General features: G+C 39.9%; 7 protein-coding genes across 7 annotated transcripts; 3 read left to right on the top strand and 4 right to left on the bottom strand.

Moving 5' to 3' along the window:
- Nucleotides 1-912: 912 nt before the first annotated feature.
- Nucleotides 913-3893, bottom strand: F4817DRAFT_361437 (uncharacterized protein; the record flags this gene model as incomplete). Its single annotated transcript, XM_049306410.1, has 7 exons — nt 913-1598; nt 1669-1792; nt 1845-2052; nt 2109-3035; nt 3096-3207; nt 3332-3549; nt 3874-3893. The coding sequence occupies 7 exons, from the start codon at nt 3891-3893 to the stop codon at nt 913-915; spliced, it is 2295 nt and encodes a 764-aa protein (XP_049155227.1).
- Nucleotides 3894-5608: 1715 nt separating this feature from the next.
- On the bottom strand, nt 5609-6550 carry F4817DRAFT_361436 (ribosomal RNA-processing protein 7-domain-containing protein; the record flags this gene model as incomplete). Its single annotated transcript, XM_049306409.1, has 1 exon — nt 5609-6550. The coding sequence occupies one exon, from the start codon at nt 6548-6550 to the stop codon at nt 5609-5611; it is 942 nt and encodes a 313-aa protein (XP_049155226.1).
- A 638-nt stretch (nt 6551-7188) lies between these two features.
- On the top strand, nt 7189-9412 carry F4817DRAFT_251106 (MFS general substrate transporter). Its single transcript, XM_049299165.1, has 4 exons — nt 7189-7519; nt 7628-8513; nt 8579-9187; nt 9316-9412. Exons 1-3 carry the CDS (start codon nt 7405-7407, stop codon nt 9168-9170), a joined length of 1593 nt encoding a protein of 530 aa, XP_049155225.1. The 5' UTR covers nt 7189-7404; the 3' UTR covers nt 9171-9187; nt 9316-9412.
- F4817DRAFT_361434 (nucleoside phosphorylase domain-containing protein) lies at nt 9378-10631 on the top strand (the record flags this gene model as incomplete). Its single annotated transcript, XM_049306408.1, has 4 exons — nt 9378-9471; nt 9511-9982; nt 10019-10278; nt 10534-10631. 4 exons carry the CDS (start codon nt 9378-9380, stop codon nt 10629-10631), a joined length of 924 nt encoding a protein of 307 aa, XP_049155224.1.
- Nucleotides 10607-12766, bottom strand: F4817DRAFT_251084 (PK beta-barrel-protein domain-containing protein-like protein). Its single transcript, XM_049299164.1, has 3 exons — nt 12336-12766; nt 12161-12259; nt 10607-12093 (listed from the first exon to the last, which is right to left on the bottom strand). Exons 1-3 carry the CDS (start codon nt 12553-12555, stop codon nt 10724-10726), a joined length of 1689 nt encoding a protein of 562 aa, XP_049155223.1. The 5' UTR covers nt 12556-12766; the 3' UTR covers nt 10607-10723.
- On the bottom strand, nt 12629-15124 carry F4817DRAFT_251119 (uncharacterized protein). Its single transcript, XM_049299166.1, has 2 exons — nt 12938-15124; nt 12629-12637 (listed from the first exon to the last, which is right to left on the bottom strand). The coding sequence occupies exon 1, from the start codon at nt 14742-14744 to the stop codon at nt 12978-12980; it is 1767 nt and encodes a 588-aa protein (XP_049155222.1). The 5' UTR covers nt 14745-15124; the 3' UTR covers nt 12629-12637; nt 12938-12977.
- Nucleotides 15125-17837: 2713 nt separating this feature from the next.
- On the top strand, nt 17838-20475 carry F4817DRAFT_349471 (glutamine synthetase). Its single transcript, XM_049304827.1, has 5 exons — nt 17838-18058; nt 18157-18189; nt 18316-18408; nt 18994-19674; nt 19730-20475. Exons 1-5 carry the CDS (start codon nt 18056-18058, stop codon nt 20006-20008), a joined length of 1089 nt encoding a protein of 362 aa, XP_049155221.1. The 5' UTR covers nt 17838-18055; the 3' UTR covers nt 20009-20475.
- The last annotated feature ends 5237 nt before the right edge of the window (nt 20476-25712 follow it).

Here is a 25712-nt window from a genome sequence, read left to right as displayed (position 1 = left end):
TCTTCAGCAGAGCTCGTTTCGAATCCTAGTGGATGTTGTATAGCGTGATCTGTATTTATTAATTTTTATTCCACTCATTTATACCTCCGGCTTTTCTTTTCTTTTCTTTTTTCGAGTGGGATTCGTAATGTCACCAGTATTATTTAGCATGATTTAGCATGATTTATTCAACTTATTTGTGCATCACTTTTGTTACTTCTTTACTCACTTTGTCACATAATGGCATTATGATGATTACCTGTGTTACTTTTTTAAACTTGCAATTCCGTAAAGCTTAGTTAGACGTACATTTGTAGTACAAATTGCATAGTAACATGCGCAACGGCTCTACTTGAATCTAGTAGTATGTATCCATCAAATGCTTATAAATGCAAATATGACCTGATATCCTCCTTTAGGTCAGTCCTCAAACATCCGGGTCCTGGTCTAAGTGGGTTTCGACGATACACTAATATAATAGCAGCTCGAGTATCAAAAATACTGACTAGCGACCAGAATAGAGTGTTAATACCGTCTAACCTCTGGACTGACTCGTAATGTTTACGGCAGGCTTTTACGGACAGCAGGTTTGAGTGTAACCTGGAAACATCAAATGCTGGATGTAAGGATTTAAATCCAGAGCACACGCCTCCATTTCTTTACAGTGGAAGATGAGAGATCAAACAACCCGAAGCAAGTAGGAGCCAAATATGGTGTCAAGCAGATATCCGTCTCGATGAATCCGATGCCATTACATGCTAAGGCGACATTTTGACACCTTGAGCGGACGGGGCCGTACACTATTGTGAACGGTCGAGCGGATCGTATGTGACATCGACGTTCCTATCGGTGAGGTTTGTTTACTTTTCCTCTATAAGGAGAGCCCCTGAGACAAGAAAACGCATTGTCCAAGTCCAGGCTTTCTAACTCTGGTTACGCATACAAACGTCCCGGCTCCGGAGGCGTGACGTCGTCTTCCTCAACGCCGAAGCTGAGGTGTCCAACGGTAGCGTCGGCGTTATCGTACTCAGCGTGCCATTCAGGTGGCATCTCCACGACACCCCAACGGATCTTGCTCCTGGCAAGTTTCGTGAACTGGCCGTTCTGCTGTTTATCTCCCGCGTCAGAGAAATCCTCTTCGGTACGCTCAAGCAGTGGCTTCTTTGACACTGATTTCCATAATGGGTGGCGGCTTGTGGTAGTTAGCATCGGCGTGAGGTTCTGCATCTCAATGCTGTCGCTCCTGTTACCCTCATCGGTATAGATCTCGTCTGTGAGAGGAGCGTACGATCGCCTCGACGACTTTAGGGTCGGTGGGGCATCAACTTGCGACGGTGCTGGACAATCGGCGAATGATGATGTTGCGCGGGAACTGACCGCGTGTGACAAGCTCGAGACGTGGCACGCAGCAGACAGCGCGAGTGAGTTGCTCCCAATTATCACCATGTTTGACGGGAGCTTTTTGATGCTCAGAATCGCAGGCAACAGGATCAAGAAGCACGAGACCACAAGCATAACTAGAAGGGAATAACCCGAATACCCCAAGGCGATAGCGGTGTTAGGTGGCAGACTCGGGTCGGCTTCGATTCCGCTAAGGAACATGTCGGTACTGAAGTAACCTGAAAGTTGGTAAGCTCGATAAGCCCCAATGAATTGTATGGAAGGTAGGTGTGTTAGAGAGATACTTACCTCCGATCGATATGAAGAGATAAATAGTATTCGAGAGCAGCCAATGAAGGAATATACTAGTAGCTATAAGAGGGATGCTGTATTTATAAGGTAGTTGGAGTCGATATGTAGAGTATTGGCCGCCCTAGCAGGTAATTAGCATGACGTTCAGGCACTGATGTCTTATTTTAACACACCTTAGGGTCAGTAACTCGCAGTGGCTGGTAACATTCACTAAACAACGACCATTCTCTGGCCATCTGAAGCCGGGTAAATAAATTATTATAAGCAAGATAGCAGAATGAAAGGAGTAGTTGAGGGCTATTAGCAATCAGGACACCTTGTGTGAAGGTGAAAGGGGAGTCGATGAATGAATTCATTTCGCTCTCGTAGAATGAGCCGATACTGTCGTCTAAGTCAAAGGGGTTCTTTGGCGTTATGCACATTTTAGGAGTACTCACAGGTTGCTGTGGCGTTTTATATCCGCGAAGAAGTAAGCACAAATAGTAATGCCTATACCAAATAGCAGATAGCTTGATATCCATACCAACGGAGGAACAACTGCCCATCGACGCTTCTGCAACGTTTTCCATTGCCTTGGCCCTGGCAATAATAAGGATCTATAGGATCTCATTGACCTTCGGATTTCCGTTTGTCCAATAGTGCACATACCGGCGGTAACAGGGTCTGGCTTTTCGATGAAAGACTCCATGACATCTCCTAGGGTCACTAACGGTGCCTGGTTCTGGCGGCTCAGAACTATCGTAACAACGATAGCCGTGAAAGTTTTGAATATAACGCATAATGTGACTGTTAGTAGTAGAGTTGATGACAAGCCAATATGGCAGACTCCGTCGAGGTCGTCCGCAAGACAGTATTGTACAGATAAATTGGTTGCTCCCGGTTGTAGACCGGATGTCAGTATACTGGTCTGTTTATAGATAGTTGTTCCGTTGACCATCCCATTGCCGATTACATCGAAGAAAGAGTATTTCCAATCCGGGATACTAGCGTGTGTAATTCCAAACGCCCCGATGCAGTTATTCATGCATTCTGTAGTTTTACTGCTACGTAACGCGAGCATAAAACATTGTGCATCGTAGAATAAGTGATTGGGCTGGTCCGCAGGGACGTAACGATCCCATAGTTCAGTTTGATTGTCCATCAGATGCCATATCTCGTCTCTTATCCAGCCACCTGGCTTGTCGGTGATGAGGACCACGTTACGATGACGCTTGAGCCCATTACATTTAATGTACTCTTGCTTGCATTCGCTTATTTCAAGTCTCTTCCACTGTCCGGCACTCGTCGCTGTAGTCGATATGTTTTTCATAGCATCAGAATCCTTACTAGCGTATTCGGTCAGGTTGACTGGTAAGCCATATCCACTGTGAATTTCCAATAAATCGACGTTAATACTAGTGGTTTCCGTAATCATGCCTGGATACCCCGCATATAGATCGAAGCCGGCTTGGACTAAACTTCCTCCAGGGGGGTAGAAGCTTCCCCCGTTTAGAAACTCCTCAGTAGCAATCGTTAGGTGGAAGTCAGATCCTCTATCTGTAGCACAGATCATTAATAACCTCTCGATTAGGGAAGCAATACTGAGCCGCAAAAAAACGCCTCTATATTACCAATCGTATAGTGTAAAGGTAGAGAGAAGGGGTCAACGAATATTGCTTACAGTCCGTCTCAAATATCGTCGAGTTAAATAGAAGATGGATAGGAATCGAGCTGATAAATAAACAAATCCAGCACGCAGTCTTGAACTTGGAGACTCTGAAGGCATTGCGGACTGACGGTATGCCGATTCCCAACCAGGAACCTTGGAAGTGTGCTGCATTTATTTCTTCTCTCGACGGAGAGTTTAAAACTTGCATGAAGAAGTTACTTGAAGCTAACCTAATAAACCAGAGTCAACTTAAGTAGCTTAGAAGATTCCAAAGCACCATCTCAGAAATGAAACCAGCCTTGGCTATCTTTGTAAAAGCTTAAGCTGAGTCGTTGTGGGATAATATGGAAATAGTCGTGCCTAACACCGTAAGAGGATGATATGGGTAACAATTGGCTTCGACCAGTCTTTTATCCCATAAATGATCTAGCAGTATAGTATAATATTGAAAGCTAACTCACTATACAAGTCGGGATTAGCATTAACTGTTCAAATCGATAAATACCTACCACTGATTGCCAAACTCCCTCTCTAGGTGCACCAAGAGAACTTACCACAAGTGTTGATACGACATTTATAAGCAAGTGAAGCGTCATATTAACTTGGGACACGTTGCCGCCATCGCAGGTACCATCGTAAAAGAACAATGCCTTTCCAAGACCGCCACTCCTGGATATGGCAGATATCAAGCAACTGATCAGGACCACCGACATGCAAGTAAGAGTAATGCAATTGACCTTGGCAGCCTGCTTCCAGCCGCTGGAGCTACTCTTGCGATCGCCCCAGAAGTTGAGACTGTCCATTTTTGGCGCTCTCGTGAGCTTGAACTTGTCTCGTTCATCAAGTATCAGCGATTGGGTATCGATATAGACAAGGGAGTCAAGTTGGTATCGTTTTGGCGTGGGGAAGAGCGGGTGTTAAAGGCCGCTACAGCATGTAGATAAATCCAGGGGGGATGATATGACGGGATGTAACTTACGCACCAGAAACCAGGCTAGAATTAACAGGATCACCTCGCATATTCGTGCAGGAATAGGGCTGTGGTGTCACATCCTTGGTATCAGGTCACTGCTCATCATTGCCTCGAAAGTTTTTATACAAGACTTTTGGCCCCCAAGCTGTCTCAAAGACATATATGTATATCTCAGTTCCGCGATTTTAGAGGTTCGTCTTTGGTTAGACCAGAAAGGCGCGATAATATTAGTGATACCATAATTTAAACGTACATATATGTGTTGGCCAGTAGGTTATCCTGGTGTCCTAAATTAAGGCAGTGCTGGTCAATAGAAATTGAAGTACCTATTCAGATGTTTTAGTGTGAATTTGTAACCAAAGTGTATAATCATATAGTCAAGTTTATATCGCTACTTAGATGTCATAGGTAGGAAGTTAAGTGTTAGCAGCTGTAAAGTTCCTTAAAGATTCTCATATAGGAGTAAGACTTTTTCGACTAGGGGACCTCGGGGATCCCTATATGGTGATCAAGGTTGGAAGGGCTTGAATGATCATGTATGCTTCTTAAGGTTATGTGTAAGATACTGAGATCAGTAGCCTTATAGGCCGTATACCCCCTAGGGAGGCCAGCCACGGCGTTAAATACACACCCACACCCACACGCGCGCGCGTAAGAGTAAGACGGGTATCGGAAATATAGTCGTGAGATACCCCAGATCAACATTGGTGAAGTTTGGCTGCATTAGATTAAACTACTCTGCACTACCTCCGGTTACATCCTAATGGTTACATCCGATCGATACTATTTCTAGTGCGCTTATGGATCGTTTAGTAGCCAATATAAACGCCGTATTAATGGCGTTACATCGTAAAATCGCCGGATCCAAGTCTTAATAGTAGTAGTAGTTATCAAGGCTACCAATAAGACATCCTGTCTTGATTGCCTCGTCTATATAATAGCGTTTAGCTATCCTTTCCCCTTTATCATGCCTGACTGGAAGACCTAGAGACTGTATTAGCAACCTGCCATACGCGAGATTAAATATAAAACTAGTAATAAAGATCCTTTTCAGACAAGTTTGAGAAGATATAATAATAACACGGTTTTTTTCGGCATGCACCATCAAGGATCTGGATTCCCAGACTTGACAGAACTTCGCTGGCCCCGTGCTCGTCATCATTTAGGAGGGATAAGGTTAATTGGAAAGGGGCTTACCTGGGGTAGGTCTGAATAAGAATTGGCGACACTACCTTCAGACAGCGCAAGGGCTGGACACGGAGGTAACCCATTAGGTGAGCCTAGGACATAGATTTACTCTTAATGGTGATATTATCTTAGGTCTCGGGCCTAAACCTCCCTCGCTTCTCTTTCATAGCTTGTACTTTCTTCTTATCCTCTTCAAATCTCTGTAGCATGTCGGTCTGCTCAGCTTTCCTCTTCTCACGCATCTGGAACCTGTAGAAATTTGTCATTTCATCCTTCTTCTTCTGCTCTCTTTCGATCATCTTCTGCCTGGCTTCTTCGGCCTCGTCCCTTCTAGCTGGCGCAGCACGACCGCCTCGTGTGACCGTTACAAAACCATCTTCATCTGGTTCATTACGGAGCCTCTTGGCAAGTTGACGCGCTTCTTTCTCCATCTTGTTAAAAAGAGTAAAGTAGGCATCCGTCGAGGCCTGGACTTCATCTTTATCTGGGAAGGCCAGGATGTTATGATTTACTAGCCATTGAGAACCTAGAGGCGCGTTATCGCTATCCCTAACACCTTTGCCCCAAACAGGATAATGTTTTGGCTTTTTCAGCTTCTTGGCAGCTTTTAGGACCAACCCGGCGCTCTTCTCGTCGGCGAACAAGGCGACAGCAGAACTACCACTGGGATATACTTTTCGCGACCATGTGGGAGGTAAGGCAGCTCGGGCTTTGATTTCAACGTGTTGCATCTCTTCCTCTTCTCTTTTCCTCTTGCCATGCGCAGCTAATCTTGTGGCCTGGGCAGGCTCATGGGTAGGCCATAAGGGTTTCTTGTCATGTTCAAAGGTGATGGTCTCGAATTTACCTGGTCCGACTAGACTAGCGAATAAAGCTCGAAAATGCTCTACAGTACTATCGCAAGGAACGTTGGCGATAAAGAGGCTTCGGGAATCATTTGGAGTTGGTATTTTAGGGGTATTCCGCCGAAGATAGGTAGAATGTATTGCTTCGACCGGAAAGGATGGAAGTGGAGGAATAGAAATGGGAAGTTCGGTAAATTCTTCGGTCGCGGTAGATGTTCGAAGCATTTTGGCTGTAAGTCGTCGCAAAACCGCGAACTTGAGTTGAGGAGTATCAGCCTTGCGTGATGATGGATCATTGATCATTGATCATTGATCATTTAATCATTGATGGGAAGAAAACAGAGAAAAGTTTTAGTGGGTCAAGGTAAACAGATAAGCATTGGCAGCTAGTTATGCATCTAGAGGTTATGTCAATATTTAGGTAAGGTATTCAGCTGTAGTAATATGCAAGTAAACAGAGTAATAACATTGGTTTATTCCCCACCAACTTTTCTCAAATTGATACACGGGAACGAAAACGATACCTTACATACCTCTACGTCGTATTAATTTCTTTCATAATCTCTTCATAGACATGGCTGACATTTTCAATCATGAGTCATTCCTGTTTAGTCGGAGCCCGCAGATCTATATACAAATACTTTAATCTATGAGATTCTGGTTAATTTGAGAGCTCTTTGCCTTAAGTACCTAACTATACCTAGTTTTAGTTTCGCAGCCCTGATTCATTTATTTCTAGCTTCTTGTAAGGAGAGTCTTACCATAAAATAAATACAATAGAGAGATCCCTTCTACTATGCGGCGATCCGAAGTATGTAATCAATGCTACCGTCGTATGTAGTCAACTACCCCGGTTGCCGGACCGACCCCGCGGAATCCTAGCTTGTCTCTTCGTATATCCACTTCGGCCTCTTGGCCGATAATTTGGCCTCTCATCTTGATGTCACTTGATTTTATTAGACGGGAATACAAGTTCTTACCTCCAGGAAAGACAGCTACCCCTGATAGATTTCTATACAATATATTCCCTCTTCTGATAAACACCAACTATAGATGTGAGGCATTAGGTAGGATTCAAGATGAGATTATTCCCCAACGCCTGGCAGTTCCTCTCGGGGACGAAGAAGGACTCAAAGTCAAAACCTCCTTGTCTCCTTTCGATCAGATCCTCAACTACCCTAATAGTACTTACCGGTTCGTATACCTATGTAAGATCCATAAACTTCAGTTTAAACAGACAACTGCTTCAATGAATCCTATAACACCGCATTCAACCTAGACCTGCTGACAGATGATGAAAAGTGGGCTTGGCTATCTTCACCGATATCTTCTATTATGCGTTGATCGTTCCGGTCATCCCCTTTTCGCTCACCGTTCAAGTTGGAATCGCCGAGGATCAAGTGCAACACTGGACATCGATTCTTCTAGCCTGCTATAGTGTAGCCTTACTCATCGGCAGTCCTATTGCTGGACTGTATGCCGATCACACGTCGTCGCGACGATGGCCTTTGCTGATCGGACTAATCGCACTTGCTGCGTCGACTCTGTTGCTATGTTTTGGTAACTCGATAGGCCTCCTGGTCTTGGGCCGAATTCTCCAAGGGTTTAGTGCGTCTATCGTCTGGAGTGTAGGATGTGCGCTTCTTGTTGACACCATGAAGAGCGCGGTAGGCGTTGCTATGGGGTACGTCGGCGTAGCGATGAGTGTCGGACTGCTTATTGCTCCCGTGATCGGCGGTTCGGTCTACGCTGCAGCAGGCTATTATGCTGTTTACTACATCGCCTTTGGCGTCGTTGCAGTAGATATCTTACTACGACTACTGATGATCGAGAAGAAGGTTGCTAGACAATGGATAAAAGAGGATGAGACACCTGGTCCTTCAGAAGAAAGGGCGAATCAGGTCGACATGGAGACGGGCAACTCACCCATCACGCCGAGTCTCCAAGGTCGCGCGGATTCCATTGAAGCAAGCGGAGAACACAATCTTGCAGAGCCGGGTCCAAGGGATAAGAGCCAGCTTCAAGATAATAATAATGAAGAAAAACGGATCGAAACTGCGGATATACCAAACCGAGATTCGGTGGCCCCCCCGGAAACGATTAGCATATGGTGTGCTTCTAAGAGCCTTTTGAAATCCACGAGGCTATTTGCCGCACTATATTGTCTCCTCGTCGAGTCCGGCATCATGTAAGTTCAAGCAATCATACTTATGGATTTAAATGGTAGTCACAATCTGGGCTAACGTTGGATAGGATGGGGTTCGATGCCACATTAGCTTTATTCGTCCAGCGCACCTTTGGTTGGAATTCTACAGCTGCCGGAATTCTATTTCTAGCAATATTTCTCCCAGGTTTCATCTCCCCGTTGGTTGGTTGGCTCGCGGATAAGTATGGTGCTAGGTGGCCGTGTTTCTTTGGGTTCTGTGTTTTAATACCCTTACTTGTGTGTCTCCGTTTCGTCACGCAGAATAGCATTCAGCATAAGGTACTTCTTTGCTTCTTACTTGCCCTGCTAGGCATCGCACTAGCATTCGCAAATGTTCCTCTCATGGCCGAGATCACCTACGTTATCGAGGCGAAAGTCGCTGAGCAACCAGGAATATTTGGAGATAAAGGTGTTTACGGACTCGGTTACGGGCTTTTTAACGTGGCGTTTTCTCTTGGAGGAGTTGTAGGGCCGTTATGGGCCGGTTACGTTGTAGAGTCAGCAGGATGGGGAACCCTGACTTGGAGCTTTGCTATCTGGGCAGCATCAGGGGCAATAGTGGCTTATTTCTGGCTTGGCGGGAAAGGCACAAAGGTAGAGAGGACAGACACAAGTCAACAGGAAGAGACTGCAAGTTAATCACCTATCATCGAGAGGTATTTATGATCCATATAACGAATACTCAATATACCCACCTATACCACTCTAATATTTAATAAATCCCCGCCTAAGTATCATCCCATCATAAAATAAAATTACATCGATAGCTGAACTAATTTCTTAGTCCAGCAGCGTAGTTACGTCAAGCTTTCAACATAATATCTTTACGAGTCACTGCTGCCAGCCATGGCTAACCCCGATGACTACACTATCGGCTGGATTTGCGCCTTGCAGGAAGAGTATGAAGCCGCATGCCGTATGCTTGACGACGAGTTCGAAGGTCCCGATGTGGCCAACGAAAATGACAACAATACCTAAGTTCTTGGTCGCATCCATCAACATAATGTGGTAATTGGATGTCTCCCACATGGTAGATATGGTATTAGTTCTGCTGCTATCGTTGCTAAGGACATGATTCGGTCTTTTCCTTCTTTAAAATTCGCTTTAATGGTGGGCATTGGCGGAGGTGCTCCAACACCAGAGAGAGACATACGTCTTGGCGATGTGGTTGTCAGTGTACCACAAGGTAGATTAGGAGGTGTCATACAGTATGACTTTGGGAAGAGGTTATCAGGAGGTCGGTTCCAACAAACTGGCCAAATGAACTCCCCCCCAGGTTTGCTATTAGGGGCGATCCCCGAGATGCAGCGTCGACACAATGACCCCAGGAAGCCAGATAAACTAGCAGAACATATCAAGCTGATGGATGATATGCTTGAATATCAGCGCCCTAATGAAGATCGACTATACCGCGCAGATTACGAGCACCAGGGTGGAATCACATGCGAGAAGTGTCTAGCAGATGGGCTCTAGCAGCGATTACCCAGGGTAGCCAAACGAGCTGTCAATGTCCATTACGGTATCATAGCATCCGCTAACTCGGTTATGAAAAGCGCCAAAGAAAGAGACCAACTTGCTCGGGATCCGGAACTTAAAGTATTATGCTTTGAAATGGAAGCTGCTGGCTTGATGAACAACTTTCCCTGCTTGGTGATCCGAGGAATTTGTCATTATTCCGATTCGCACAAGAACTACGAGTGGCACAAATATGCAGCACTCGCAGCGGCCGCATATTCAATAAACGACGGTAGCAGGAGTTGTGGGGTATTGTGGACAGTAGAAGAGATGGAATGGAGGCTTAATACTGCTAGCAACTCGGGGTCGCTAGAGTTGCTGACGCAGACCTGGTCTCATAGCGTTAAACCTCATTATCCAGTAGCATATATGCAGGGGCCCTTATTTCGTATAAACAAACCTTCTCCCCTAGTAGTCGCCTCAAGAGGAAAAGTCCTAGACTATCCTTGTTTTAAGCGTACTCGAGTTCTTATATAACTAAACTCAGTCATGAAGAGGTTCGTTGATATCCATCACATAACCGGCTATTGGACTCACCACTTACATAAAAAGGGGGGCCTTGCAACAAGATTGACGATCATCTAATGGATACGACTGCCATGGGGAACAAAAAGATTACAATTACCGTAATTACTCGCTGTAATAGTTATACTCTCTAGCCTTGACTTGATACCATCTCATATCTCAATAGCAATCTTCCCAATACCCCTACTAACACAACTCAGCATAGCATCCTTCCTCTCCTCCTCCATTAGCGACGTACCCCTATGGTCAACACGTCCACTCCTCAGCACCACCTTACACGTCCCGCAATTACCCACCTCACAACTAGACGGCACATCTTCGTCCCCAAAATGCCTCTTCAGCACCTCTAGTAACGTCTCCTCCGCACCTACCTTCAAAACCCTACTGCTCTTCTCCCGAGCCGACGTGACCTCCACCTCGAACGGGTCACCGCTCGTATCCGCCCCAAAGGCCTCAAAATGAACCTCGTCCTCGCCAAGCCCCCGCGCCTTCGCCTCCCGTATCGCCTCATCCATCATGTGCTGTGGCCCGCACACATATACATGCGAGTTCCACGGTAAGCCGCTAAATATCGCCGCGATATTCATCCGCTGGCCCTTCGCGCGATCGTACATCTTCACCGAGTCGCCGAGCGCCTCGAGCCGTGCCCGGAATGGCACGTCTGAAGATGCGTTGCGCACGCCGTAGTGTAGCGTCGATTCCCAGTGGATTTTGTGGTACATCTCGAGCATGCTGAGGAAGGCTGTGATGCCGATGCCGCCCGCGATGAAGACATGGTTGCTGGCTGCGCCCGCGGGCTTGATGTCCGTTGTCACACGCCCGATCTGCACGATGTCGCCTACCTGCGCTGTGTTGTGTAGATACGAGGACCCGCCGCGGCTAGGCTCCTCGAGGGCGATGCCTAGTTCGAAGCGGTTGGGCGTACCTGAGACGATGGAGTAGGACCGCTGAAGTCCGTTGGGTAATCTGAGACGTGCATGTGCGCCAAGTTGCATCTCCCCAGCTTCGGGGTCAGGATGTAGCGCTTCTAAGATGAATGATGAGACACGCGGCGTCTCAATCCTCCTCTCCACGATTCTGAAGTCGCGCCATTTCTCTTTTGCTTCATCTCTATTCCCGTTGAGTGCGGCAGCAGCGCGCCTCTGCTTAGCCTTGAGCTTCTCGACACGTCGCTCAAATGCCTTCCTACTCTCATCGCCCATATCTGAAATAGCAGCAAGCTCTTCGTTCATGGTGGCGTTATCCTGCGTTCGGTGAAGATATTCTTGGACGCGCTCGATAGTCCATCCAGGCCATTTGCGCTCTACAAGCCGGATTTCATCACCAGCCTGCACCGTGCCCTCGTGTAGCACCCTATAGTACCAACCCGTACGGCTAGTCTTGTATGTGTTGGGTGCGAAGTTTTTGAGCTGGAACCGGTGATTCAGCTTAAAACACGGCTGCCGCGGTAGACTAACTTGAAGCAACACGCCATCGTCACCGACGGATACTACGTCGCCTATGCATACATTACGCTCATTCACTAGTTATGAGGGGTAAGACAGAATTCTTGAATAGGGGGAAAATTAAACAACGGTAAAAATACGTACTGCGCTCAGTCACAAAGTTTTCCCCAAATCCGCCAGGCCTAAAGCGCGTAGCAGCCTCAGGGAACTCCTTCTGCCATATAGGATAGTGGGAACAGCAGTCTGGAGCGTAGATTAGAATCGTTATAGATGCATGTATGACTCGGCAAGCTGCAAATCAGGAGGCGCTCGGACTTACACCCGTGAATTGCTTTATCCGGGCCCCCGTGGAATACGAGATCGTGCTCATCCGCATCAAGTCCGCCGAAGGTCACGGGAATGCGGCCGGTACGAATCCTCTTATTTATGCCCGTCTCAATCTTCAGTCCTGGCATAATTTCCATTTTACTCGTCCGGATTTCGAGTATGACATCCCGCTCGAAGGGCGCAAACAAATCAACCTCCGACGCGGGCGCCATAATCACTTGGCCGAATTGGCGATAACTTGTGTGAAGCGTAAGATTTAAAAGACCGTAAAGACTCTAGTCGTATGAATGTCGACTACTAGGCAGTAAGTAGTGAATTACGCAGGGAAGAAAAATAAGGAGAAGGATATTGTATCTTGATTATATGTTCCGGAGAGTTTTTATGCCTGCGCCCTATTGTTGTTGTCTTAATAAGTCCCAGCCCGAAAAACTCCGGTATACCTACCTACCTACCTAAGATAGGCAGTAGGCTATCTTAGGGTATGATTTATGACAAGCAAGTACTTAGTTTACACAAGTTCTACTAATTTCAATTGGTGCCTAATATTGTGGACATTGTGGTAGCTATTCATGATAAATTCGAGTAATTGGTTACCTTTTATAGCTGAGGATTTAGCGAGTATAGGTAGATGTTTTTAGTCATCTTCAAATTCTTCGATAGGATCCCCATCGAAATCTGGAAGTCGTCGGATATTCGCCCTCCCATCCGCGGTCCGTTTCTTAGGTCTACCTCTCCTTTTCCTACTATGAGATAGAAGATGTGATCCTTCTGTCGTAGTGACATTTGAATTAGCGAATTTCCCTACGAATGTTCTCGGCTGCGCAAAGCGAAATCGAGGTTCTAATTCCATTTGACTTGTTGAGCCGACTGTAGCTATATTGCTGAGTACCGATTCCGATGCCACAGTGCCATTTGTTGCCACATGACTTTCATCCGAGTATCCAGAGGAAATGCTCTCATCTTGATTCTCATTGCTAGCCGGATTAGTCCCATGAGTCGCAACTGTCTTAGCTGCATCATTGAAGCTCGTAGACGTATCAGAAGGACATAATTCTGCTGCAGCTTTATATGCAGCCTCTGCGAACACTCTTGCTTCTAACTCATCGCTATTGTCGCTCAAAGCAAACTTCATCCAAACGGCATTATCGTCTGGCGGTTGGGTTTCGATTTTGTTATGACCTGGTTTTTCCTCAGGTGATTGATGGTGACTTCCATGGTTTGTAGCTTGGGGTTCTTGGTCATCTATGCTGGGCTCGTGAGACGGATAATTTGTGCTTATTCCTACCTCGCTTGAGATCTCATAGCTTGGCAGCCGTCTCTGTAGGTGAGAGGGCAAGCCGCCGGCTCTTGAACTGACAGACGATATTGCAATCGGAGAGTTAGCCGAGGCGCTAACCGGCTGGATCATCGAGGAAGTAGACACCCAGTTCTTCCAAGTCTCCTCGTCTCCCTCTTGGGATAATGGAATCGGTCTCAAGGGGCGGTCAATCTCTACCTGCATGCTTCCCTGATCATCGGAGCCGGAGGGAGTCCATCGAAGTACCGTAAAATAATTGGCTCGGAGAGGGGTTGGTTCATGGATTATCGAGGAGGAATATACAACATGAGTTGGCTCCTCTGGAAATAAGGATTTCTTGATTGCCTCGGGGTACGCACTGCCCTGCTGTTCCCCTGCTATCCTATGACCTTCACCCTTTGGCACCTGTAAGAGCTGGCCGTTCCTAGATACTACGTACGGACGCTGGGTTTGGCTGGACTCCGGACTTGAGGTTAGATTTGATTTTCTCCGTGGTATGCCGGCTATGGGCTGTGGTATGAGACTGTATCTCTTTGTTTTCGACTGCGATGATTTACTGGCGCTTCGGAGGATCTCCTGGCTCCCAATTTGAATCTTCAGGGATGGACTGTGGGAATCATGAGCAGCCCCCAGTTGAGGTGTACGTGAGTCTTCGCGGTGCTTCCGAATCATGCGAACTCGAGGGCGCTCTACTTTGCTCCATCTTGAACCAGTGGGTGCCCGGAGTTGCCCTGGGAAAGTAATATCAATAGGTTGCTGTAAGTTTAATCCGACCCAGTCTGCCTTGTCTAGTAGTCTTTTTCTCTTCTCGCGCGTGGAGGATTGATGATCTGGATTATCAAGGGAGCTACAAGCCCGCTTGCGCTTCTCCGCTAAAAGGGGGCTCGAAGGTGGCTTGTATGCTGCACTACTTGAATCATCGCGGCGCTTCAGGTCTCGCGAGTACTGAGTTCCGAGGAATGATATGGATACGGGACTCCGTTTTACGTCGCTTTTTAGTAGATTATTGCGAACCTTGGCAAAATGTTGCTTTTGTCGTGTAAGTAATTCATTGCGTTGCCTACCCCTAGAATGGCGGGAGAGATTCCCTTCAGTCCAATTCATAACTTAGCTAGACACTTGGACATAACTATAGTTATTAAAATATATCTAGACGACGACATGGAAAGATTGGAATAGATGTACGGAAATTGATGATAACGCGGTATATTACCTCCCTGTAGGTTGATGGTTGAGTGCACATGCATTCTGAAGATCGAAGCAAGTTGCCCAAGGTACCGTAAATAATGGGAGCATGCAGCCGCCGTTCCTACCATACCTATTTCCAAGCTATGTAGCACCTACCAATTCTAGATTTGACTACTCTTTCCTCTCGGGAGCAGTAGAATAGTAGAGCACGTACATAATCCACGATTTAACCTACCTGCAGGTGCCTTCCTTCCTCATGCCATGTACATAAGTATACTTTAAATAGGGGATACTTGTGCAACTGCCCAGACCCGTGATCTCTCTAGTCACAAGGGGAAAAAAGACTTATCAAGGCAAACCCTATCATATAATATATTATGATGATTTCGAGGTTTACCACTTGCAGTTCGCGGTCAGAAGGCCAGGGTAAGTAGGTAGTCGAAGAGGTCGTCGTGATACTACAATTATCGAGAATAACCGTATAGTACCTACCTGGTAGGTAAGGTAGTAAATTCGTGCCCTGATGTGTCATTATTTAGACGCGTCAGCTCCTTAACGGGAATTGGAGAATGAAACAGGTGATTGAAGCCACCACATCGTAGGTATTTGATTGCTTCGCGTAAGGGAGAAAGACATCTGGTAAGAGATCTAACTGTGGTAAAAAGGGGTAAAGTAGTCTAGGCAAAGAACACGCAATACGAGAGTGGAAGAAAAAGACATTTCGAATTGTTTAGACGATCTAGATTGACAAGAACAAACGGTGAGGGATTAATAAAGTTGAAAATTCCTTATCCAAAAATAGAGTTGGAGGGATCCAATTGCAGACCTTGCTCACCCTGAATACTTACGTACTGTGTACTAGATGGAATTAAGCAATAGAAAGGTCAAGTAGCCAATTACAAGCCGACGATAACATAGGACGCCGGTGACAACGCTAAATGCTCTGGCGTCGCACCAACCCCGCAATCTACTTTGATACAAAAGTTTGGGGTCAGCTATTCACATGTATACCTATAGGTACATCAATACTTTAATACTTCGTAAGCTGAAAGAAGAGTTTCGTGGTTGGACGACGAAAGGTTCCATTCAGAATGAATAATATCATGGCTTTGCGTCTGGATGTAACTCAATTAGGTACATACAGCCCTGTAGATGTTAAGGAATCGATTTGTCAAAATTTGAATTGGATAATCAGGCATGTCTCAACCCAAAGGTAAAGGATTCGGGATTAAGCGAACTACAAAATTTGCAATCGTTACGGGACGATATATTAACTAAAACTTTTGTTTACGGGGTAACTATTGATACATGGTACCTAACAAACAACTGACCAGAAGCAACAAGAAGACCAGACCAACGGAAACGAGAAGAGAGCAAATTATTTCTACTTTAAAAGCAAGTTGGCAATACAACACATCTCGGTGATACAATTTACGCCTCTCGCCTCTACTTATGGACAACTGCATACCTATAAAGGTAAGTACATAGTAACTTGAGTATACCGCCTCAACATTGGCTTTCCGTCTTTCACAACCAATAAGCAAACAAATACCCGACTTTGCAGTGATTAACTCGAACAACACTAAATTACCGTAATTAATGACTCAAAACCCCATGGTCCGAATCACGGGCTATAGTCTTGGCTTAGTACATAATTAAGTATATTTCCATATTCCCCACACATTATTGCTTTGTTCGTGAAAATATCCACAATATCAGATGGTTTAGATTGAAACTTAGCGGCGGCGGCAATTCGGGTTCAGAAAAGTCAAGCGTCATCTCCATATTCGAGTCAGTTCGCTCGTCTCGATTCTAAGCAAGCTTCCGGCTCCAGCACAATTCAATTACTGTGCTAAGAAAGTCTACGATAGGTGACGAAATCACTCCCGTCTGCGTTGCATACAAGGGACTGGATGTAACCTAAAGGGTCAACCAACACGAGACAGTTAGGTTTTGTTGTGATCGACCACGATGCTTCTCTTTTGATGGAGTGTGCAGAAAGCCTACTGCACATGCTGCGTAGCCCGTAGCCGTTCCGGCACTAAGATCAGCATAGTCAATGTCATAGTCAAATTCTGCAAATTGATAATTTAGAGCTATAGGTACGGAAAGTAATTGTCACGAGAAGTTAAGAGGTTAAGTTGGCATCCTGTTGAGTTGCCATGAAGCTAGGCTCTCGACAATAGAGCTCGGTACCGTTCTAGATACTCGTGGCGCAAGGGAATTCAGCACGGCAATCTGTTGGACAGCTCGAGGCGGGTTCCACGACATCGGATCCGATGTTCCAGGCACAAGGCGGTGTTAGTCGAACCGGATAATTGCAGCGGTTAAGGGAATAGGGACGTTGCAAAAGTTCTAGAAGGCCACAAAAAAGAGGGTATCATTAGGTATTTAGGTAGATAACCTCATCCAATCTAGTAACAGCTAAAAATCTGACCATGGGCTACCACGAATTACCTAGGTTGGTTTAAGTTGAGTTATCCGAGCTGACCTACACGATACTGATAAGTGGCGGCGTGTAAGTCGAAGATACCTAAGATGCATATCATGTAACCCCCATCAACCCCACTACTAAAAGGGTAGGAGGATTAAAGCAAGGAGGGCAGGGAGGACTAATGGAAAGCGACATATCAGCTATTGAGGTGCAGCAACGGTGCAGGTGTGCAGGCCGCAGGAGCAATGGGACGGTGGGACCCCCTAAGCCCCAAGCTCTAGAAGGCGGGCATAGAAGTCCACAGGCCCCTGCAGCGTATCAGCTAATAGCGTAACAGCGTGCAATCCAAAGGTATCAGTACCTGTATTATGTACCCATTAGGTCACTTGTATACATCTGTCATCCTCGCAACACAGGTGTACATAATTCGTTACCTTAGGTAGGTACCTTAGGTTAGGTACCTATGCAAAACTTTCAGCGCTACGAGCTAGAACAAAGGCACCTTATCTTTTACATCAACCCTGAGTTGTACCTGCCTTGAATAGGTACAGTTAGAGGGCCTCTCCGGTTGACGGAAATTCCCACATAAAAGCCTCAGCGTCCCCCCGCAGTTGCTTCCTTCTTTGATTCTCTCCTATCGCCTCTCCTCCAAAACCTTCATTCCTCTCCTCCGTCGATAAATATCCTTCTTTCGTTCTTCGTTTGTCTTTCAAGAACACACGATTTGCGAATTTTTATCGTCAAAAAATAAAACCCTACTCCTAAATCGACTTAATACTCCAATACCGCAAAGATGGTGAGCCTCGCCCTGCATCGAAACCCCACCGACCTTCCATCCTCAGCCAATTACCCCTCAATTTACGTGAAGATTTGCTAACAGAATCCCTCTACTAGGCCGACCACCGCTATGTCTCGTACACTGAGAACGTGAGCACGCGGTCACCCCTAACACTTGGACAGAGCGCATCATTGGCAACCAGCGTTGCGGCTGCGGCTGCGGCTGCGACTGCGACTGTCCGCCTTACGAACAATAGTGCTGACTTATCGTGATAGTTGATGAAGTACATGAAGCTTGACCAGAAGGGAAACGCCATGGCGGAGTACATCTGGATCGATGCTAACGGCCATGTGCGATCTAAGAGCAAGGTACGTAACCTACATTCTCACCCCTTATCTCGGTCGAATGGCCTGCGTTCCTATTACTTGACACCCTCGTGTCAGGCCCCTTCTCGGCACATTACTAGTTGCGCGGGAATTGGCCGGAACCTACATACGAGAGGACCCTGATTTTTCTGATCAACTCCCATGAGATTCAATTCGTGGGCTATTGTCAGATTTGGGGTTTTCTAGGCTCGCAGATCCCTGTTTAGGGCTTGACCGGTTCGAAACTCGATCGAGAATAGAACCGGCTTGCTCCGACCTCGCCCACTTGGCACTTGTCCGCTACACTCCATGTTGCCGAGAATACCCTCGACCCACAATGCTGCGCGCTGTAATTCTTTGTCGACAGCGCGCCTTTTCGGCACCCGCTTAATCGTGGCGCAAGTGACCATGTGGGCATGTGGGCATGTGGGCAACCGGCGTCATAATTCGTATCCAGCGCCCAGTGGCGACTGCTATCATTATTCAATTCTACTGTACCGCCTTTTTTGTATCCTGCGCTAGAGGTTCATTCACGTTTCAGTACCGTGTGGTTGCGGATATGCGCTAACTGTACATCCACGTATCTAGACCCTCACCTCGATTCCTAAGGACGGTAACTTCAAACCCGAGGATCTTCCCGTCTGGAACTTCGACGGTTCCTCCACCGGCCAAGCTCCGGGTGACAACAGCGATGTCTACCTACGACCCGTTGCGGTCTACCCCGACCCCATGCGAGGTGTTCCTAACATCTTAGTCCTTTCTGAATGCTGGAATGCCGATGGCACGCCCAACAAGTTCAACTACCGCCACGAGTGCGCCAAACTGATGGAAGCCCATGCCGAGCACGTTCCGTGGTTTGGTCTCGAGCAAGAGTACACTCTCTTCGACATGGAGGACAGGCCCTATGGATGGCCCAAGAACGGCTACCCTGCTCCTCAGGGACCGTACTACTGCGGTGTTGGCGCTGGCAGGGTGATGTGCCGTGATATTGTCGATTCTCACTACAAGGCTTGCCTTTACGCCGGCATCAAGATCTCGGGTACCAACGCCGAAGTTATGCCTGCCCAGTGGGAATTCCAGGTCGGTCCCTGCGAGGGAATCGAGATGGGTGACCAGCTCTGGATGGCTCGGTTCCTCCTTCACCGTGTTGCCGAGGAATTCGGTGCCAAGATCTCGGTGCAGCCTAAGCCCATCCCTGGTGACTGGAACGGTGCTGGTCTCCACAGCAACTTCTCCACCAAGGAAATGCGCGTCGAGGGCGGCATGAAGGTATGACTAAAGGCGCCTACCGGTCATTTATATCATCTACTAATAACCTGTATAGCACATCGAAGCGGCGATCAAGAAGCTTGAAGGCCGACACAAGGAACACATTGCCGTCTACGGTGAAGGCAACGAGATGCGTCTGACTGGCAGACATGAGACTGGCACTATTGACCAGTTCAGCTACGGTATTGCCAACCGAGGTGCCTCGATCCGCATTCCCCGAGAATGTGCCGCCAAAGGCTACGGTTACTTCGAGGACCGACGTCCGGCGTCAAACGCTGACCCGTACCAAATTACGGGCATAATAATGGAGACAATTTTCGGCGCAGCAAACTAGGCATGAGGATACCCCTTTGGTAGTAATGATTTTGCTTTTAGGCGGAGCCTTATTTCGACATAGAACGGAGTCTCTAAGGACATGAATTGATACGAATATACTTAATTTCTCACCTTAACTTGGTCTGCCTAGGTTTCGGTCCTTGTTGCTTGATTGATTTCGCTGTGAACCCCTAACGTTACCTTTGCCTCCTTGATAGTGGCGCAATACGGAAACCCCTTACGGCTAAGTCTACCTAGCCTGGCCGTATTCATGATCAGTGTATAAGCTACTCCGCTTTGTGCCCAAACTTGAAAATTAAAATCCGATCATAGCCTTGATTTCCTTACTTAGTAATTGAGCACTTATAGGTAATTCAAGGAACCTAACATTTTACGGCAGTATTGATTCACGATGGTACCTAAATCACTTTACGACGTCATAATCTATACATTCTATACGTGAAGAGTAAATGAAAACGTTCAAAGCTTTTTTTCAATTGAATAATGTCCGTTATCGACTCTAAAGGTAAAGCTTGCTTGAAGAAGCGGACGGTGTACCTAGAGTGTTTGTATAATCGACCAAGGGTGGTATGGTACAAGTGGTTAGCCAATAGAACCGCAAAGCTGGGATGTTTTATTGCCTATTTCGTATGTGCCCGCTTGCAACCTGCGCATGCCGCTGGCACCCGCTGCGCCCAATGGAGTCACATGGACCGTGCCATCCGACGTCACACAGATCTACCCACGCTTCTATTTGATCTGTAGGTATTAACGTATATTATGTGTATATGCTTGGACTGTTTAAGGTATAATAGGGTTTTTAAGATCGGGATTTAAGATGGTTTATAAATCCTTTTAAATCATTTGCCTGATTTTTAAAAGGGTTATTATGGCAGGTTAAGTTAAAAATATTTTTTAATTAAACAATTCGTTTATGCACCCATTAATGCTTTTTAATTATAGGTTTTAAATATTATAATAAGTTAAATAATAAAGTTAAAATTTTAATTATATAATTAATGTTAAATTAATTTTAATTTGGAAATTTTAAATAATATATATTTTTAATAAAAAATAAAATTTTTAATAAATTAATAAAAAAATAAAGTTTTAATAAATTAATAAAAAGATAAAGTTTTTAATAAATTAATAAAAAGATAAAGTTTTTAATAAAAAAAATAAAAAAAAGATTAAGAAAAATAATTTATAATTTTAAATTTAAATTTTATATATATATAAAAATATTATTATTTATTATTATTATATATAAGTTTTAAATAAATTAATATTATTTAATTTTTTTAATATTAACGTATAAAAATATAATATTTATTAATTTATATATAATCGTTTTTTTAATTTTTTTTATTTTTTAATATTATTTTCGATATTACTTTATTATTTAACTTTTAAATTTAATCTTTTATTAATATTTTTTAAAATTATTAAAAAAAGGAAATAAATTGGTTAAATTAATAATTTTAAACTATAATTTTTGGAAAAAATTTTTAAGTAATAAATTTAATATTGTTAAAAAATTAATATTTATGGGTTAATTTTTTGTATTTTTTCAGAAATTTTAAAATAAATAATTTAAAAAAGTAAATCTTAAAAATAATAGGTTTAATAAGTTTTATTACAATTATTTTACTGGATTATTTAACGGTAACGGCGTTATTTACTATTAATATTATTATAAATATTAATTGTAAATAAGTGCCGGAATAAAAAGCTGGTATATAATAATACTTTTATTATAGCTTAATTTTTAATAAAATTAAAAATTTTAAAAGTTAATAATTAATTATTCGGTTAATTTTTTACTTATAACTTATTAATTAATTTAATTGTTTACTTTTAATTTTATAAATAATTAAATAAATTTAAAAGTAATTAAATTATAAATTTATAAATTTATTTATTTGGTAATTTAAAGTATGATTCTTTAATTTTAAAAATGTTTAATGTTATAATAGTTTAAAATTAAACGGTTTTTAATAAGCCATTTTTATAATTGTTAAACAATTAAATTAAATTGCGTTTTCCGGCGGATAGTTTAAAAATTAACAAATAATTATTTTTAGTTTTAAGAATTAAAAATAATAACCTTATAATAACTTTTATTATTGGCAAATTTTAATAAATAAACGATTAAATTTACGTGGTAAATGTTATTAAATTATTTGGTATTTAATAAACGTATGGTATTAATGTTTAATATAAAATAATTAAAGGTTTAAAATAACGGACGGGTATAGTTTTTAGTTATAAGTTATAATATTGGTTATAATTTAAAATTTAAAAGGTATTTTTGGTTGTTAAAGCGTTTGATTATATTGTAAATTAATATAAGTTTATTATATTATATATTAAAATATATTTCTAAAATAATTGGTAAATAAAAAATAAAAAAATGTTATAATATAATTTTATAATTAAATTTATTTTAAGGAATAAAAATAAGATATTAATAAATTATATTGTTAAGTTATTGTATTATTTTAATATTAATATTAATAAGGTTTAAATTTATAGATTTTTTTAAGTAAATAATTTTATAAATAACGTAATAAATTGAAAAATTTGCCGGATTTTTGCTTTTTAAAATATGTAATTAATTAATATACATATTAAATATTGTTAACAAATAATAAATAAAAAAAAAAAAGGTAATAGTGTTATTTTTAACTATTTTTAAACTGGTAGTAAAGTTAAAAATAAGGTTAAAATTTAAATTTTTTAATAAATTGGGTTAAACTTATATTTTATTTTATTGATTTTAAGTTTAAGGTATTAATGGATTAATTATTAATTATTTTAAAAATCTTTATTATTATAATATTTAATTTAATTAATATTTTATTTAAGTAAAAAATAATTTTAAAATTTATTTTTATGGTTATTTTTATTATAAAGTTTAAGTTGGTTTAAAATTAAAAGTGTGGTAAAATAGTAAAATAATTAATATTAATTTTTTACAATTAAATAAAAATGCGGAAAGGGTAAAAAAGTAGTAGATTTAAGGTAAGTATATTTAAAATAATTAAACTATAATGTTTATTTAAGTTTTAGAAATAAGTAATTAAAAAGGTATATTAAGTAAAAAGCGGTTATTTAAAAATAAGGTAAAAAGGTTAAAAATGATGTTATTAAAAAATTTATTAAATATTAAAAATAAAAAAGATGTAATAATTATTTTTATATATATTGGTTAAAAATTAATAAATATATTAAATTTAAATTAAATAAATATGGTAATTAATTAAATATTATAAATAGTAAAATATGGTAAATATATTAAAGTTAAAAAGAAAAAAAAATTAAATATAATAAATATTTTAAGTTATAATTAATAAATAAAAGATAATATTTTTTACGTTTAATGTTTTTTTAAAAGTAATAAAAAAGGTATAAACAAAGATATTATTAAATATACTTTAATTATAATAAATTTTTATTAAATATAATTAATAAAAAATAATTATTAAAATATAATTATAAAAAGATAAAAACGTATAAGTTAAAATATATTAAGTTAATTATATTATTATTAAGATTATAATTATATAACTATTTTATTATATTTATTATAAAAATAATAAATAAATTTAATATTTTTTTTTAAATAATTGTTTAAATTAATTATAATATATACAATAATATTTATTAAAAATAAAGGAAAAATAAAGTAAGATTTAAAATATAAATTATTTTATATATTATAATTTTTTTATATTATAAAATATTTTTTTATAAATATCTTTTAATTATTTCCTTATATATTTAAATATTATTAAATTAATTTTAAAACGTTTTAATATTAATTAAAGATTGTTTAAGTTAAGGTTATTAATTTATTAATATTATTTATTATTTGGAATAAAAGTTGCAATTTTATTTAATATTTACGGTTTATAAAAAATAAAATATATAAGTTTTTAAGGTTAATTATATAAGATAATTAAATATATATAATTATAAAGTTAAAGTTTTTTTTAAATAACCTTTAATTTATAAAGTTTAAAAAAATATTTAATAATGTTAAATCTTACGATTTATAATTGGTAATTGTAAAAGTAAACGTTAAAGTAAATTTGGTTTTATTAAACAGTTATTTTTTTTTTTAAATAATTAATATTTTTATTTTAAAAATAAGTAAAATGTTATGGTTTAATTTTAATAATTTAATATTGCGTGTTAATTGAGATAATATTAAAATAATTTAAAAGGTTTTTATGATAATAAAAACGTTGACTTTTGTATAAAAGATGGTATTTTTGGGGTTAAGGAGGAATTTTTTGGTAATATATTAAGTATTATTTATTATTTTTAAGTTTTAATAACTGTTTTTTATAATGTTTATAAGTATATTTTTTGTAAAGGTTAAATAAGTTAATATTTTAAAGTTTAAGTTATTTATAATTACATATATTGCCTCGAAAGTAGCGGCATGGTTTATTTCTTAAAGTATATAATTTAATAAAAAGATTTAAATTATTTTTTTTTTTTTTTTGGTAAATGTAAGTGTTGTTTAGAAATTTATAACGTATTATATTTTATTTAAAAGATAAATAACCTTAATATTTTTGTTAAATTTAATATTTTTTGGCTAGGTTAATTTAAAATTTAATAAATTAATATTTTTAATTATTTATTTATTATTTTTTAAACGATAAAAAAAAGGAATTAATTAAAAGTTTACCGTTTTTATTTATTAATTTAAAATAATTATTAATATAAATTTAAGCTATAAATTATAATTTATATATTATTTTTTATTGTTTATTATAAATTTTTTATTAATTTTTTCGAAATGTTTACGTATAAAAGGTTGGTTTAAATATAATAAAAAATTATTAATGATAAAATTAAATTAGTAAAAATTATTATATAATATAATAATAGGTATATTGTTAAAATCTATATTAGGCTATTTTTAAATTATTTATAATTATTTGTAAATTTTATATAATAACGTTTTTAATATTATAAAACATTTATTAATAACTAAAATATTAATATTCTTTTAAATAATAGTTTTGGCATTAAATATATTCTTTTTATTATCTTTAAAAAACCTTATAATAAAATATATAATAATATTATTAATTTATGTAATAACATATTTAAACGTTATTATTATTTAAAATTACTTATAATAACCTTTCTTTTTTAACGTTTTAATTAAAATACGTAAAATTATATTTTTCTTTATTTTATTTTTACCTTTAAAATAATAGAATAATTAAAACATATCTTTATTAATAACTTTATTTATTCCGATTTGGAAGATATTAATATAATTAAAATAATAAAAAATAATATTTAACGTTATAACTTATTTTTTATTTAACTTTTCTTTTTCCATTAAAATAATATTAACATTAATTTAAATCTAACCAAAATAATATTTTATAATTATATAAATTAATTATTCCGTTATTTTTACAAATGTTTTAAAAACTAAATCGTTATTTTAAACTTTACTTTTTTATTCTACCAAATTATTAATAAATAACGTAAAAAACTTATCGTTTTAAACTTTACTTTTTTCTTCCGTTAAATCATTAATAAATAACATTATACGTTTTTTATTTACTTTAAAAATTTTGCATAATTTGTTAATATTAAAAATATTTAATTTAATTTTTTAAACTTATATATTTTTATTAACTATTTTAATAATACAATTTATAATTATTATTAAATTTAAAGTTAATAAA

The sequence above is a fragment of the Daldinia loculata genome, assembly GCF_022478755.1.
Source record: "Daldinia loculata strain CBS 113971 unplaced genomic scaffold F4817scaffold_65, whole genome shotgun sequence".
Classification (NCBI taxonomy): Eukaryota; Fungi; Ascomycota; class Sordariomycetes; order Xylariales; family Hypoxylaceae; genus Daldinia; species Daldinia loculata.
Note: the sequence above shows the minus strand (reverse complement) of the source record. Positions and strands in the feature narration are given on the sequence as shown.

Bases quoted from the DNA above. Each gene is read 5' to 3' on its own strand.
- F4817DRAFT_251106 (XM_049299165.1), top strand. From the start codon at position 7,405: ATGAGATTATTCCCCAACGCCTGGCAGTTCCTCTCGGGGACGAAGAAG. The intron at 7,520-7,627 runs GTTCGTATACCT...GATGATGAAAAG, and splicing joins TACCCTAATAGTACTTACCG to TGGGCTTGGCTATCTTCACC. The intron at 8,514-8,578 runs GTAAGTTCAAGC...AACGTTGGATAG, and splicing joins CTCGTCGAGTCCGGCATCAT to GATGGGGTTCGATGCCACAT.
- F4817DRAFT_251084 (XM_049299164.1), bottom strand. From the start codon at position 12,555: ATGGCGCCCGCGTCGGAGGTTGATTTGTTTGCGCCCTTCGAGCGGGAT. The intron at 12,260-12,335 runs GTAAGTCCGAGC...TCTACGCTCCAG, and splicing joins GGATAAAGCAATTCACGGGT to ACTGCTGTTCCCACTATCCT. The intron at 12,094-12,160 runs GTACGTATTTTT...CCTCATAACTAG, and splicing joins AAACTTTGTGACTGAGCGCA to TGAATGAGCGTAATGTATGC.
- F4817DRAFT_251119 (XM_049299166.1), bottom strand. From the start codon at position 14,744: ATGAATTGGACTGAAGGGAATCTCTCCCGCCATTCTAGGGGTAGGCAA.
- F4817DRAFT_349471 (XM_049304827.1), top strand. The intron at 18,409-18,993 runs GTACGTAACCTA...CCACGTATCTAG, and splicing joins ATGTGCGATCTAAGAGCAAG to ACCCTCACCTCGATTCCTAA. The intron at 19,675-19,729 runs GTATGACTAAAG...TAACCTGTATAG, and splicing joins GCGTCGAGGGCGGCATGAAG to CACATCGAAGCGGCGATCAA.